This window comes from Athene noctua, chromosome 10 (genome assembly GCF_965140245.1).
Source record: "Athene noctua chromosome 10, bAthNoc1.hap1.1, whole genome shotgun sequence".
In the NCBI taxonomy this organism is placed as follows: Eukaryota; Metazoa; Chordata; class Aves; order Strigiformes; family Strigidae; genus Athene; species Athene noctua.
The window spans coordinates 6289337-6305519 of record NC_134046.1 but is presented as its reverse complement, the minus strand read 5'-3'; the positions used below and the strand labels follow the sequence as shown (position 1 = coordinate 6305519).

Genomic DNA, 16183 nt, shown 5'->3' with positions numbered 1-16183 from the left:
CCTTGAGTGAACCCTTGAGCAAAACTTTCGCAGAGCTTCCCTAGGCTTTTATTAGATATTTCCTATGTGATGTGAGCAATTAGTAATTTTGTGTAACGTAAACTTGCCAACTGGCTTCTCTTCTTGACAACTTCAGAGTAAAATATAGAACTGGTTGACATTTTCTGTATGGAACATTTTTGGCAGTAATTCATAGAAACTCTCAATTTCCATGTGCAGTGTTAGTTTCCAGCTAGCATTGTGGTTTCTAGAATAAGTAGTTATTTTTTAGTTATCCAGATCTGGAGAAAAATAGTTCAGAGCATTTTTATTTTTCTTTTATTGAGATACTGAAGCTTTTGAAGAAAACTGCTAACTAGTTATCATCATTTGTGTCTGAACAAAAATATTATTCATCTGGCAGATGGAGAAAATACTGTGCCATTTTTAATGGAGATACCTTTGGAAACGAGGGAGCCTGAATAGCTGAAAAAAAAAAATCTAGCTAAAACTACTGGGATGTAGATTTATCCAGGCTCTAAATTTATTCTTAAATCAAGGACACTAAACCAACATGGGAGTATTAACTTATGCATATTTTTCTTGTAAGGACACTGAATCTGATATCACTAAATCAAGTAATAAGCCCGGCCCAGAGTTTGGCCTTTGCTGGGTAAGCACCAGTTGTGATGGTTTAAAGTGTTTCACAGCACCAGCGCGTTGTCGGGGGGAAATAAATCACTGAAAGAAAATAAAGAGGGTCGTAAACTTGGGCCTCTATCTCTTGTGGTTTTCAGGGTTGTTTAAAGAATGGTAAAAGAAGAGTAGACGAATAGTAATCATTTCTGTCTCCTGCCGTATGGCAGCAGGTAGCGTATATGTTATGCATGCATGAAGCTTCACAGCACTTGTCTGCCCCCTGCTAATCTATTCAGCCAAAGTCAGCCCAAGGATGGGAGCTGGATTTGGTGAATTATCTGGGACTCCAGTGGCAAGACAAAGGAAAGGAAAGCCTGTTGTAGTGTCTCCCGTCCCTGCCATTGCTCTCCTGCTCAACTGTGTGTCTAAGTTATTTTGAATTTGCTCCAGACAAAACCTCTTTTATTCTCTTCATTCTCTGATCTGTAAGCTCATAGGAAAGAGAAGCCTAGCAGGCTTAGTTTTTCTGTTGTAACTCAACACAGAAATTATTTTTAAAATACAAAAGGCACGAAGGTTGCGCAGCCAGACTATTCACAGTGTGATTCCAAGAAACACCATTGTGTTTCCATAAGATAATCCTGCTGGTTTTCTAAAACAGCTGCTCTTCTCCCCCCTACCACCCCTCTTTGATTTACCATCAACTCCAGATCCCCAGTTTTTAATAACATCCAGGGATGTAGGTGATTTCCTGGTTAATTCTCAACCATCGGATGGGAGACATATAGGTCATGTCACGGTCTGTTAGCTGTGTACATTCACTAGTTAGCTATTCAGTCATCTTCTCTGGGTCAGTGGTGCCAAGCATGACTGTGGTTATATATTTAGCTGTGAGCATCAACATTGCTGCGAGAAGGGCTCCACCAGGACAGCGCTGTTGGATTGGTCTCATGCATTTTTGTACATTGATGATAGCTGTCAGACCTCTTTGTCCCCGTACAAGACTGGCATAGGGTTTCCCATCCTGCAGTTTTTCAACCCTCTAAATGCCAGGAGGAGTTGTGCATCATAAGGGTTTGTCCCACAACAAATAAAGAGGCATTTCAGCTTATTTTATTCTAGTCCTTTACTGCAGCAGATATTTTTCAGCCAGTTTCTACCTGGGAAATCGAATCTTCAGATGAAAGCCAATCCAGGGCACGCTGCAGCCTAGAGACAATGCTCATCTCTGAGCAAACATCTAGGGCCCAAGCTATGAGTTGTTCAGCCATCCTGCAAACCATGCCCATAGGCAAACACATCTGAGATCAGCTTTCTTCATCAGCATAACAACACGGCAAGTCAGCCTTCGTGGGCAAAAGGTGCTAAACCTGCTGCAGAGCCCGTGTCCTCTGGGCTGGGTATACAACCCACATGATAGCTTGAGTTTGCTCTGTTTTCCCAGATGGGTTTCTCTAAGGTGGTTCATAAGCATTTCTAAAAAAGGGAGTGAGCTCATGGTGTGTCTTGACACAACCTCATTCCGCTATTAGTGAAAGAGCTGGAAAAACGTGTCACATCAGTGAATTCAACCCTGTTGCCATAAAAATTGTCAGGTGTTCCCCTGCCTGAACAGCATCTGGTGCAGAGAAATATTGCGAGGGAATATTTTAATGATGCACTACTTGTTTTCTTCTTTAAGTCTGTAACATCTTCTAATCTGTGAGCAATCAGCAATGTTTGGGCTTCCTATTATTGCAAAGATTCAGGCATCTGCCAGGGCGTGAGCACATCTCTGTGTTTAAGTCTGCTTTAGCGAGCACTGTTAAGTGAGAGGGAATCCCTGCTCTCGCAGCTCTTGGGGATGCTTTTCCATCCACTCTGGTGGGACCAGAGGATGACTCTCCCCTAGATCTCACCTCTTCAGAAGTCTGTGTAGTTGAAGTAGCAAACATACCCTGAAGGGACACAGTTTATACCATAAAAATGGGGAACTTGCCAAGATAATTTAAGCCAGTTTTCCAAACAAAAGCAAACAAGAGTTATAACTGGAAAACAAAAGTGTAGGCCAGGCCTTGGCAAGCCCCATGTTATGGCTCAGTTTAAAAAATAAAAATAAAAATGTTGGATTGGGGAATTATTTTTTCTATTTTATTTGCCCTTTGGATTTGGAAGTTTCCTTTCCTACTTTGTACAGCTGTGGGGAGGTTTGTGTTTTCCTTGGTGTTTTTCCCCATCGCTTGTCTCCTCCCCTGACATGGTACAGTTCCTGCTGCTCTCCAGGAAATCAGATAAGCAGCTTTTTGAAAAGCCAGTGCCCCAAGCATTGCCGTGCTGTTTGGCACCAGTAAACAGGGCACATTAGGTGGTTGCTGTTGTCCTCAGTTGTCTTCCCGTAAATCACTCCCACGGAGTCAGCACCTTGCCTTCACTTCTCCATTTAATGGTGCGGAGAGAAAAAAAATACGGGGTTGACAGACAAAAAATAAAGAAGTTCGATTAGATTGCAAAATCTTTGCAGCATTTTGCTGGTTGGTAAGAAATAAGTAAGCCTGAGTTTTGTCGTCCAGGCTGGTCGCTGTTGGTTGGCTCTTAATGCAAAAGCAATGCAAACCCACCTTTCCCATCTCTTTCCTTCGCATGCAGCACTGCCGGTTTGGGATGTGCGTGCCCAAAGAGCGAGAGACACCCGTGATAGATGGAGCGTGGGGGACATGGAGCCCTTTTGGGACCTGCTCGAGAACCTGTGGCGGTGGCATAAAGACGGCGATACGAGAGTGCAACAGGCCCGAGTAAGTGCACGGAGGGGAAGCGCCGGTGTGTGAAATGGGGAAAAGCAGCTGGATTGCCCAAAGGGGCTGAAATCCCCTTTGGCTGTGCCCCAGGGACCGGTGGCTGTGCCCCAGGGACCGGTGGCTTTGCCTGGCACAGATAAGGCAGCACGGGAACCCAGGAGGAGCCAGTCACAGGTTTGGTTTGTGGGCAAAGGGCACTAAAAAGGGATCTCTTCAATTGAGAGAGAGAAGGAAAAAGCTAATATCTGTGTGGGTTTATTGCCTGCTGTTTTCCTGGGAAAGCACAGCTGGGGTCCCACTTCCAAAGGTGTTTTTATTCCTCCAGAGCTGTAGATGAGAAAAGACAAAGAAGGGAAGGGGGCATGTTTTTATTCATTTTTCACCATTTTACCCCTGCTTTGACTGCTTTTGCAGCTGTTCCTGCAGGCCAGATCCTTTATACAGTTTTCTACCATTTTGCTCGTGCTTTGGCTGATTTTGCAGCTCCTGGCTGGTTTTGCAGCTGATCTTTTATACAGTTACTTGTCAGCTGGTGCAGACTAGCCAAACCTCAGCAGAAATCTGTGCCCCATTAAAAAGTGGCACTCAAAAATGTTTGCCGTCAGCTTGGAATGCAAAATCCTGAACTCTTTGAAATGGCAGGGAATTTTGCCATGGGCTTCGAGGAGACAAATTTGTGGCCGGCAAAATATTAGTTATAGGTTGAGCAACTGGTATGAAAACAACCTCTTTACATAAATTGTGAACTGTGCTGGTTTCTGTTTAACTGCCTCCTTTCAGTCCATGAGAGTAAGAAGGGGTGGGCAGGATGCTTTCTGGACTGAGACACAGAGAGGAGAGGGGTCTGCGGAGCTGTTTGGACTGAGGGGTCTTAAAAAGATTGAGTAGGCTCATTCCATTTTCTCGTCATTGGTGTTGGATGGCTTATTGCCAAGGAAATAGCCATTACTGATGTGCCAGTGGCAGTTTCATCACTGCTAAGGGGAGAAGGGAGAGCTTGTACCTGTGGCACCAGTGGTGAAGTGACAGGAGAGGCTGGCTGAGCGCAGCTGGACAAGTGTCAGAAGAGAAGAGAAGGGTTGAGGCTAAGGGAATGGGACACCAGCAGGCTAATTAAAGTGATGCTGAAAAACACACAAGTGCAAAGGAGTTCTCATCTCGCTGTGCTGAGTCAGCATACGCCATATGATCTTCCAGTAGCCATGGAGACACAAAAATAAAATCTCTTTCCACACACAAAAATAACTATGCTGCTGAACCTTTGGATGCTGTCAGTGAGATGTGTTCCCATCTTCTGGAGAGGCATCTGTTTGGACTGATAGCTTTTTGTGATAGAAAATCTCCTTTATCCTAACGGCTAGCCAAGGGATTTTAAATTCCATCTTCTCCTATAGCTTGTGTTTTGTATCTTGGTGTTTCATGAGGTGTATTTCTTTGGCTGGGATTTGCAAAAGCACCTAAGTACGCTCAGCACCAAGCTGCCTGTGAAATCCCCTGAGCTTATCATTAATAGTGGTTATTTTCTGGGCCCCCTTTCAAGAGCCACGTAGCTGGCACTGACCTCTCCTCCAACCCCTCACAAAGTCTCTGTGACTCATCATCTGTCCTAGCACCATCCACAGAGCTTTACACCGACTCTGTGGTTTTGTCCCTGTAATTTGACATCGTAGCGTGAGCTCCCACCATCTGTGTCCCCGTTTATCATGGGGCTGTTGAGATGATGCAAGTGAAGAGACACTGCTGGGTGCTCCAAATTTTCAAAATACTTCAAAACCACTTTCTCCTGGGACCAAAATCAACCCATATACCTTGAGTAAGGTCTGGAATAGTTTTCAGTAAGTCTTTTATATTCAAGATGGTTTCGCTTTTTGAGGATTTTTTTTTTCTGTGCACGAGGATCTGGGGTGGAATCTTGCATGCCAATAAAATATCGTGTTAAATCTGGCATTGAAAATGACCTCCCCCGCCTGGTACAGAAAATAAGGCTGCAGCTCCTGCCTCTGTTTGTAATGTGCTCTGATACCTACGTGGATGAGTATCTTGCAGAGCTGTAGGAAGAGCTGTAAGCATCTGAAATGGTAGCAGGCTGTGTTTTGACATACGCTGAAGGAATGTATTAGCTAACCAGACCAGACCCTTCCCACCAGGATTGCCCACTTGGAAATGCGAGGCTGGCTGGTACAAAGCTCACGGCTGCCGCGCGTCACGTACGGGGTCTGTGGTGCAAGCCCTGGTTTTCAAAGCAAGGCATAGCTGCAGAATTATGGGGAAAAGGCATATTTCATAAGATGTCAATACCAGGAGCCCTGTTTTCAGGGTTGGCTCTCTGGATGGGGGAATGTTATCTCTGAATGTGTGTTGGATCACGTCTGCATTTCATTCCATCACAAAAGTATCCACCTGTGCTGAAAGCTGTCTGAGCTTGACATGTAAACACATCTGTAGATAACTGTGCTGGCCACTGGCAGCACACATACCGATTCCGGGTCCCAGGGCTTCCCAGGATGCTGCAAAGAAGATCTCCAATTGATCTGTGCACGCTAGAGTTTCACAGATTTTTCTGTAGTCATTGCATGGGCACGGGCACATAGGGTGATGTGCAGATGAACAGACATGCCCTGCAGTTAATTCTCCGGGGGCCTTTTATCGTGGCAGCCAGAGTGCCCCCAGGCAGAGCTGCTGCCCGTGGGGCTGAGCACATGCAGAGCACCCCCAAACCAGCACTTCCCAGAGAGATGCCTGTGCCTGGTGCTCCTGGACCGCTGAGAGTTGGGTGGTGCCTCAAGGTCTGCAAGTGAAAATGTTCGGTGTTAGGAGTTGGAGATGATGCATTAAGCATTGCATGTTTCAGACCTGTTGGGATGGAACTGGGGATAAGACCCCACTGTTCCCCAGGCCTGTCTGCCATTTCCTGAGACTTTCTGGTGTGCTGGGACAAACGCAGTGAAGCTGGGATTTGCGCAGGAGCTTGGAAGGGGAACGATGCTAGATTGAAAGCAGGTCCGCACCGGCTGTTAGCTGATCAAATAAATGATCCAGAGAGAAGGGAAATCAGGGTAGAACAAGGAGGTTTATATGCATGCACTGCTTTCCCTTCCATCTCTGTGGTACACTGTTGATGATTATCCATAAAAATATTACATAGCGGGAAGTATCTGTATTTCTTTGTGACACTGAAAATCAATGTTATATGAGGCTGACTTATTTTTCAGGGTCAGCTCTTTCTGTTTAGTCAAACTCTGTGAAAAGCAATACTGATTTAAAAACACCCTAAAACTGTCAGGGTGGTTTGGGGCTATTTTGAAATGTCAGAAGCGTGAGTGTGCTTCAGCCCCAAACACTGGCTGTGGGGAGATTTACTGTCACAGTTACAAAGCTGACAGTTTGCAACATGATGGCAAGTTTTAGCATCCTTCAGTTTGTGGTGTGTCTGTGTGTACAATGTTATCTCAGTCTCATGGGTCATGTCTAGAGAAAAGGACGCTATACAGTAGCTTGGGATCTTTAAATTTTGTTAGTCATACCCTTTAAAAAAAAAAAAAAAAAGCTCCTGCATGTTCTTCTTCACTAACTTAATATTTAAAAGTCTCATTTTAATTAAATTGATTTATATTGGAAGTAACATGGTTACCATAAAAATGTTGTAATGTTTTTAAAGAAATGCCCTGTTAGAGGTTTGCATAATTTAGAGCCTTTGTCAAACTACAACAGCCCTGCTGTGGGATAAATGCTTTCGAAGTGGAAATGATGAATCCTGTTAACTCCTCCATGAATAATTCGGACTCACTGAAGTCTGGAGTGTGCTGCTGCCACAGCTAAGAAGTGTCCCCATGTGCTGTGAGGTGAGATGTTCGAGATGTCCCTTTGGAGCTGGAGGTAGATAATGTGCCTGCATGGGAATAGTCTGCAGGATGGGCTCCAGCGGTGGGAAACCCCCAGCAACCACCACTGTGCCTGCGAGGCAGGAGGAGTCTGAGATGCATCTGCAGGGGCTGCTGTGCTGGGTTAGCTCTGGAGTGGTCCCAAGTGTAATTACTTAAATTATTTCAAGTTGTTTGTCATACCAAGCTGGAGAATAGACTAAATTGGTAGAAACTGGGTTTAGACTTGCTCCACTAGGAACTGGTGTAAAATCAGTCTGTAAACAGGAACCTGCACTGGGTGCTGTGCAGTTGCCTGGGATTCTTATCACAGCTACTTGCTTAATTGCAAGCACCAGAAACCTTTGCAAGTAACACACGTTTAGTTTCCACGTGGCAGGTGAGAGCTGCCCTCAGAGCAGGTAGAGCTGATGTTACCAGCTATTGCTCCAGGCTCTACCTAAAGAGAAATCATACCCCTTGGCATTTAGGATAGGACTTGAGTCTGCGCCATGACAGTGTGTATCTCAGCAAGGAGAGGATGCTGGCAGGAAAAATCCCATGTGTGTAGCTGATAGTGCTCTGCATCGTGCCGGTGGCTTGCTGGAGGGGGCAACTCCTTCTGCCAAACCTGTGAACATCCCTAGTGTGGTGCTGATGGGGTGGTGGGAAGCCTGCCTGCCCTTCCCCGCCTTGCAGGTAATCTGGCAAAAGCAAGCTCTGTGCCTGTCTCCCCATTTATTTCACAGCAACTCTGTTACTTCAGTCACAGTTTTCAAATATAAGAGTGGAGAATATGAAGAAATTGTGGGAGAAAATGCAGAGATGCTTAAAAAAATTGGTATTTTTTAGCAGAGATACTAAAAAAAGCTGTGTTTAGCTGCAGGAACTTGACTCACTCACTGAGTGTAGAGACCCTTGTACCTGTGCAGGGGATTTCTGTCTCTGTTGTGTTAGGAGACACTGGCTGCATGCTATGTGGAGAGCTTATGGTGGGCATCTCCATGCTAAGGGCTGGGGAGTTCCTGTTTATTACTCGTTGGTTTGCGTTTTGGAGGGTCTCCAAGTGTGCAAACTGCCTTTCTTCTGGGAGAGGCTCAAAGGGAAGATGTGCTCTGCCAGCAGCCCTGGGCACCAATGGGCTTCTGCTCCTGGGGCGAGGCAGGGCCGATCCTGAAGAAAAGCCCTGAGAGGCAGGACCTGTGGGTGCCAGGGCTTCAGCACATGGCGAGTCTCTTTTCTAATCTGCACTTCCTGACAGTGCAGGTACTTGTTTCATTCAGGGATTGGGTAGATGATGTAGGTTTACTGGTTATTTTGCAGCAGAGGCTGGACCTGAACCCAGATGTTGTCCTGAGCTTCAAGGGCCACTCTCTGCCTCTGTACCTGTGCCCCAGCACAACGCGGTCAGGACGCGGTGGCTCTGGCCGTTCAGGATGCTCTTGCTGTCCACTGACTCATCTGAAATGGTCTGTTAAAGGGAGAGGCGGGGGTCACCTCAGCCAGTGGAAGCTTTCCCATGCTGATGCCCGAGATGCATGTCAACTTCATCTCCCTTGCGTGCAGGTCTTACTTGGTCTAAGTTTTTCTTTTTGGATAGTTATAACTTTGCTCAAGTTGACCCTGGCAACATTTCATCCAGCTTGCAACATCCTTCCTTCTGTAACACCAGGGGCGAGCAAAGCTGGTTGTGAGTGATACTGCAGTTTTTCTTATGCATGTTACTGGTGGCAGCTTGCAAAAACCTCCACCACGCCCTGACGATTTCATGTGAAGTTTCAGGAGACAGCAGCAGAGATGGTGGGGGTGTTTAGGAATATTTAAAGCATGGTACATCCTCTTTTTTTTTTTAATTTTATTATTACAATTCATTATATACATAGAAGACTGCATGTAGATGGGCATGTGAAATCTTATCCAAGTTCCTAGAAGAAATGTCCTTTGAACAGACAGTAAATAGGATAGCTTGTATCCCAAGGGTACTTTCTCCACAACATTACTATAGATGAAAGTGAGTCCTCAGCAGAAAAGTGCCTTATGCTGGGCTCCTCCGATGCCATCCACATGCAGTTGTTCCCGCTCCGCTGCTGACAGTGGCTGAAGTGGGAGAGGCTTTTTTGGTCCCTGAAGTGAGCTGTTATCTGGCAAAGGTTCCATCCACATAGGAGGACAAAAATAGTTTTATGACTATAGCCCTGAATCTGGGAGTTGGGAGATTCAAAATGACAATTTCTCTTAGGCTTATCCACTGGCTTTTATGTGGTTTGGATTAAATCCTCTCCCCAGTTTATACCGGAGTCATCCTACTATAAAACAGGGGTAAAGTATTTATTGGCTGTCTTTGGTGCTTTCTGGAATACATGGAGATAAAGTTGTTTAAAAGTGTCTAGCATTACCATTTCTACCATTTTTGGCTAGAAATCCTGAAGGGCTAAGTGCTGCCTGACCTTTCAGCCTGTGCAGGGAAGCCCTTTCTCCTTTCTGCTGTGACATTTAGTTATTTGCAATCCACTAGATCAGATGCAAACTCTCAGCCACCAAATCCATAAGACCCATGGGGTTGTGGAAAGGTGGTCCCGTATGGGATCTCTCAGTGTGAAATTAAATCCTCGGATGTGGAGGAAAATGTTGCTCTTCCTCTCTGACTACTCTCACTATCACTGCATTCATCAGAGAGCAAATATTCCCTTTTTCATCCCTTTTTAGCATCACGTATATATGGACTTTTTCATTTGACATCTGCATAATCTTTCATGCTTGTCAGCCTGGGATATTAAAGACATGCATCGACATAGGCAGAGCCGTCAAAATGTGTTGCAAGTACTGACTGTGGTGAACAGGTTGCAGAACTGCAATTGCATCTTGTTTCCAGCCCGATCCCAGCCGGCTTCTCTTTCTTGTTTCTGCAGGCCTAAAAACGGTGGGAAATACTGTGTGGGTCGTCGCATGAAGTTTAAATCCTGCAACACAGACCCGTGCTCGAAGCTAAAGAAGGATTTTCGGGACGAGCAGTGTGCTGATTTCGATGGGAAGCACTTTAACATCAACGGGCTGCCCACGAACGTGCGCTGGGTTCCCAAATACAGCGGCAGTAAGTGGCGGGGTGGGGGATGCAGATCCCGCCTCCTGCATCGCCACGTCGGGATGATGGCATTCGGATAACGTGTTTCTGGTTTTCCTCCCTCCCATCCCCAGTCCTGATGAAGGATCGGTGCAAGTTGTTCTGCCGAGTGGCGGGAAACACGGCGTATTACCAGCTGCGGGATCGTGTCATCGATGGGACGCCCTGCGGCCCTGACACAAATGACATCTGCGTGCAGGGCCTTTGCCGGGTGAGTATTTTCCCTTCTCTTTAGCGAGGGTGATTGCAGTTTTGCGTGGTGAGGTGGCACTTCTGCACCTTGCTCTGCCCGGTTGTTGGTGAGCCCTCTTCCCTCAGGGGCTGCCGACAGCACCCGCAGGCTCACGGAGCTCCATGAGCTCTGACTGTGCCAACCTTCATGTTTGCAGAAGATCCGCGCGTGGAGGATGTCTGTACATCTGCCCTAAATTACTGAGGGCTGTGGAGGTCCAAGCCTGAACCCAAGCGATGCTTCTTTCTGTGCTCTGCCCTGATTCTTCCCAGTCAGAGCCCAAAGCACTTCACATTTTCATTCACAATTATTTTTCACACTTTCCTCTATGGGAACACTTGATGCAAGAAGTTTTCTCTCGCAAAGGCATCGCCTGGTGCAAAACAGCCGTTCTGATTCTCGATTCTTGTTTGAAAATGGTGTGGGATGGCCACACTGTAAATGAGCAGAAAAATGTGGGGAAGCAAAACGTTTTGTCTCGTGGCAGCCTTTTGCATACACAGCTTTTGTGTGCCTTAATTGGGAGGTTTGTAAATGCTGTTCTAGTCTGTATTTGCTCAATCTAGTTTTTTTCAATTTTTCTCTTAAAGCAAGCTGGATGCGATCATGTGCTGAATTCAAAAGCAAGAAGAGATAAATGTGGTGTTTGCGGTGGGGATAATTCTTCATGCAAAACTGTTGCGGGCACATTTAACACGGTGCATTATGGTAAGAATCTGTAGCTAAAAACTTTATAGTGAAAAATGCGGGTCTATAAAAGCCATTACCACGCTTAATCTACAAAAACACTGATGTAAAATGCAAAATCCTTCTAGTTATAGCATATTCCATTTTATAACTATTTATGCTATCCCTAAATGAAAAGTATTGGCTTGTGTAATGTGAGGTAATTTTGCTCATTTCCCTTCCCCCCATAAAAAGCAAATGAAATGTCTGTGTAATAGCCTTGACTTTCTGTTAAATCTTTTCTAGGCTATAACGTCGTGGTCCGCATCCCAGCTGGTGCAACTAATATTGATGTGCGTCAGCACAGTTACTCAGGGAAACCAGAGGATGACAACTACCTGGGTGAGCTACGGTCCTTGTTTCAGTCCAGAAATCTGCTTTATTGTCTGATTGTGGAGATATATCCACTGACTGCTCTCAGCTAGGGAGGATGAAGAATTCATTTAAGGGAGAAGTTTTCTTATCGAGGATTTATCTTGTATGTCTTATTCATTCAGCCTTATCTTGTTCCTTCTTTTTTGTTTGTGCCATCTCTGATGCAAAGTTTGGGACGGTCACAGATTATAAAAAATATCCCTTTGGAGTGTGTCTAAGGCTGGGAAGGACTATCATGTCTGGGTTGTGGGTGGGAACAAAACTGGGAACCAAACAGGCTTCTGAGTTCTGCCGGAATCTCCTCATCGCAATTTGACATGTCTCCGCTGTCACCGTGCCTTGGCTGGAGAGTAAATATGCCATACCCTGAAAGAAGTGTGAACAAACAAATTCAAAGAGAAGTTATGTTCTATTCCTCTGACAGTAATAACTCTGATTTCACTTAGACTGAGCCCTTCTTGTCCCTGCCTGACAGTGATACGTAACTGTAAATAAATACCCTGCACCAAAGACATCGGTTTGATTTAAACCTAACGATAACTTGGCCTTTGGCTCTTGGACATTCATAGCCCCCGTTTTCTCTAATCTGTGGGTATGTCTCTAGAGGCAGATAAAAACGCTTGTGGTGCTGTGTCAGACCAGTCTGCTGCATGCACATATGCTTTTAGCATGGCCGTGTGTCTCTTTCCCACCATGCTGATCAGTAGTTCACCCCTTTCTCTTTGGGTTCAGTAGCACAGATAACATGAACGCGCATTACAACTGCTGTTACACCTGCCAGTTGGAGACTGGTTTTGTCATTAAGTCCCTTTTGGGTCCTTCAGTGTCTGTTCAGGCTGCTGACAGAGCAGGGACTCAGGCTGTGGCCCTTTGCAGTCCCAGGGAGGTGACAGATCTCCCAGCCCTGTTCCTCCTCTTTTGCACACCCATGCCTGGCACCGCCAGCTGCGCTCCGGCAGCACGGGGTCCTGCATTTACACCTCGGAGCAGGGCACTTAATCTCGTTTCATCTCCCAAAATGCCTGCATTGTTGAGCGTTTTTGCAAAATATGGAGCCAAGTTCTTGCTGTAACTGGGTGTGTTAAAAAGGGGACGGGGCTGGTGGTTCCTAGCCCATCGAAGGTAAAGGAACTCACTTGAGAAATGAGTAGAGAGGACTATCACGCACCAAAGGGAGACGGTGCTGACAGCTTTGGCTGTTGCTCTGAAATGACATCCGTGTGGCTGGACCCTTCATTCGGGCAAAAAGCTGAGCGGGTCCTCCCTGTCCTCATTCCCAGACTGGGGTCATGCAGGCTATCTGTCCCGGCACGCATGCAGCCGTTCACTTACAGCCGTGTGGCGTCGTTTCTGCACATTTACAGCAAAGAAATGAGATGGTGCAGCACGAATGCACGTCAGTACCAAGAAAACCTTACTGAGCTGTGATAGTTTTCTGTCCCTGGGGAGGGAGGGACATTTCATTATTCCTCTTTTCTAGAAAAACAATCTTCCCCATGTTGTGCCTATTCAAACTGGTTCACGCCAGAAGGAGCCCCAAAGAACTCCTCGGCTCTTCTTGGAGGGCCTTTAATCTTCTTGGGAAGCAATGAAGGCAAATCTTCTTTAATGTTGCTTTAATATTGCTGGGAAAGCATCTCTTCACATTAGGCCTGACTAGAAGCAAATGAGAAGTGTGCATGTGTCCACTTATTTTGCAGCTCACTGAGTGTGAAATCTTGGGCCCTCAGTACTGTGAACCTTGTAGTTGCTTAACAATTTAGGAGGAATTTGATGTTGTCATCAAGTCCAAGACATGTACCTACTGTTGTAGGAGATACAGTAAAGGGGAAGAAATCCTTTAATGAGTTTTGCTACTGCGTGATGACATTAAAGCCTCCAAAATGTGGAATTTGGTTGAGTATAGCATCTGCTTTGTGAGTTTTTCTCCATCTATGTCTCTTTGCTACTGAGCAGTGTTTTGCTTCATTATCTCTCCTCGTTCAGTGTAAAAACCTTCCCTTTGGTGTTTTGGTGTTAAGTTTAGATTTTTCAGTACAGAGGCTTTGTAGTAATGTAGCTGTGATGGGTGAAATGGTGGGGAAACTAACTTAGGAAATTAGCTACATAATCGCATTAGTGTGAAGTTGTGCAGCAGACTGCTGTTTTCAGGAAACTGTTCCTTTTATAAAGCATTTAGGCTTTAAGCCTTCAGTGCTTTCACATACCTTAAGATTTGGAATAATAAAAAGTACGGGGGGAGGAGGGAGACGAAGAGAGCAGGGGAGATGCTGACCAAACTCCCTGTAATTACCTACCAGAAAATTATGATTGGGCAATTAGGATAGGTACATTTACCCTAAGGACACACCTGGAAACAACAGGGAAGCCACCCTCCCTGCACGACTAACAAAGATTTGAGCAGGATTATTTCTGCAGTATACGTGGAGGTACAGGCTGTGTGTGTTGTGTACAGCAGCCGGCCTGACGTGCCTTTTGGGTATCCCTCTGCCCTGGGTTATGGGTTGAACTATTTAGCAACAACTTCAGGCATTTAGCTTTCATTTTAATGAGGTTCTCCAGTAGAAAAGGGAGAGGGCACAATGTCTGTAAGAATTCTGCTGCTCTCTTTACATACTTTCTGTTTGAGAGTGCCAGTGAGCTTTTCCTCCCACCCCAATGAAAAGGAGCACTGAGAGCGCATGACCCACGTTATTATGTGCGTATGAGTTAATTCTGCGTCTTTAGTTCTTGTTTTTTGCACCTATGCAGCCTTATCTAACAGTCAAGGAGACTTTATATTAAATGGAGACTTTGTCGTCAGTATGTTTAAAAGGGAAATCAAAGTTGGGAATGCTGTGATCGAATACAGCGGATCGGATAATACTATTGAAAGGATTAATTCTACAGATCGGATTGAGCAAGAAATAACACTTCAGGTGAAGTATATGTTGTGCGTATGGAAAAGTCTGCCCAGCATTATTGGACTGAAAACAGTGGGCAGTGACGTCTGTTGGTTTACTCTGCTTCATCTTTTTTTCCTCTTAGGTTTTATCAGTGGGTAATCTGTACAATCCTGATGTTCGTTACACATTTAATATCCCGATTGAAGACAAGCCTCAGCAGTTTTACTGGAATGCATATGGCCCGTGGCAGCCCTGCAGTAAGCTCTGCCAAGGTGGGTGCTTGGGAAGGCTTAGTTTTGTCCTGGATTTGTCTGGGAACTGGGCAGTGCTGTCAAATCCCTCTCTGATTTCTGTGAGATTCTCCCTTATGGACTTGACTGTTTCCCTGGGCTGTAGTGATAGAAAATGTTGTACAAAGTGTAGCACTGCTCTGCTGCTTCTCGAGTGAGGCACGTGTAGAGCCCCCTGAGCCAGGTAAGCCTTGCGACCTGGTTCGCAGGTGAGGAAGCTCATGCACAGAAAAGGTTACGTGGCATTTCCTAAGGCTGCAGAAGGCATCGGTGTCTGGTTTTGGGTCTGACACCTGTCAGTGCTGGCCCTGCTAAACACCCAGAGCCCATCCTTGCTGCAGCTCTCCACCTGTGTCCATCTCATCTGCATTAAACCCCTTCTGCTCTTCTTAGAGAGTCGTAACCCCCTCCCTGTTTCTGAAAGAGATTTAAAAGCATAATTAAACATCTCTTAAATGCTACTGTAAAAGGAATAAGAGAAGCAACTGATTTGATTTATTTCCTGTGTGACTCAAACAATGTGACTTTTTTACTGTGTAGGAGAACGAAAAAGGAAACCCGTGTGTACGAGAGAGTCGGATCAGCTCACAGTGTCGGACCAGCGATGTGATCGAATTCCCCAGCCTGACCCCATCACTGAGCCTTGTAGCACAGAATGTGAATTAAGGTGCACTCTACTCAGCCGTGTGTATACATTACAACGTATATTTATTGTTTACTCCTTTTTTCCTTTCACCTCTCACCATAATTCCTTTTCTCACCAGCCTGTGTTAGATTTTAAAAAAGAAAAGGATTAGCATTTGCCTCTTTGTCAACCAAGAGGGATTGAAATCCACCAGCTGTGTTTTGAGAGGCACTTTTCTACATTTTCGCATTTCTCTTGTTGGATTAAATTAGTGCTAACTATATAAAAAAAAAAAAATCACCTAATGTTGAAAAATTTCCCTGTGCTACACAGTGCCTGGAATTTGTATCTGTCTGGCTCAGAAATGCTCAACACCATCCTACAAACAGCCTGCAAAGAGGAAAAAACATATGCTTCAAGAGTAACTGAAAGAGTAACTAAGACTTGGATTTATTGTCGTCTGCCTAAAGCAAAGAATAGGCTTAAGTGTAGAACTGGTTTGGGGTTGTCCCCAGACAACTCCTGGCGAGCTGGAATTGATGGAGCATGGCCTAAATCGTCACAACCCATTTTCCTTTAAAAAGCAATCTGTTTTCCTTTCTGGAGCTTAAATATGGTAGCTTAAAGGGCTGCTGGTGAAGCAGTTCAGATGGCCGCGTTTCCCGAGGGGTTGCTCT

At 45.4% G+C, this 16183-nt stretch overlaps 1 protein-coding gene across 2 annotated transcripts in view; it reads left to right on the top strand.

Annotated features, from left to right (window-relative positions):
• The window catches only part of ADAMTS9 (ADAM metallopeptidase with thrombospondin type 1 motif 9), an 84048-nt gene that overhangs the window by 20331 nt on the left and 47534 nt on the right, over positions 1-16183 (top strand). For both annotated transcript variants that reach the window (XM_074914080.1, XM_074914079.1), the window contains exons 12-19: positions 3244-3389; positions 10162-10343; positions 10448-10584; positions 11196-11313; positions 11578-11673; positions 14458-14624; positions 14734-14863; positions 15422-15548. In XM_074914080.1, coding sequence (XP_074770181.1) covers positions 3244-3389; positions 10162-10343; positions 10448-10584; positions 11196-11313; positions 11578-11673; positions 14458-14624; positions 14734-14863; positions 15422-15548 — 1103 coding nt within the window. The remainder of the gene's footprint in view (positions 1-3243; positions 3390-10161; positions 10344-10447; positions 10585-11195; positions 11314-11577; positions 11674-14457; positions 14625-14733; positions 14864-15421; positions 15549-16183) is intronic.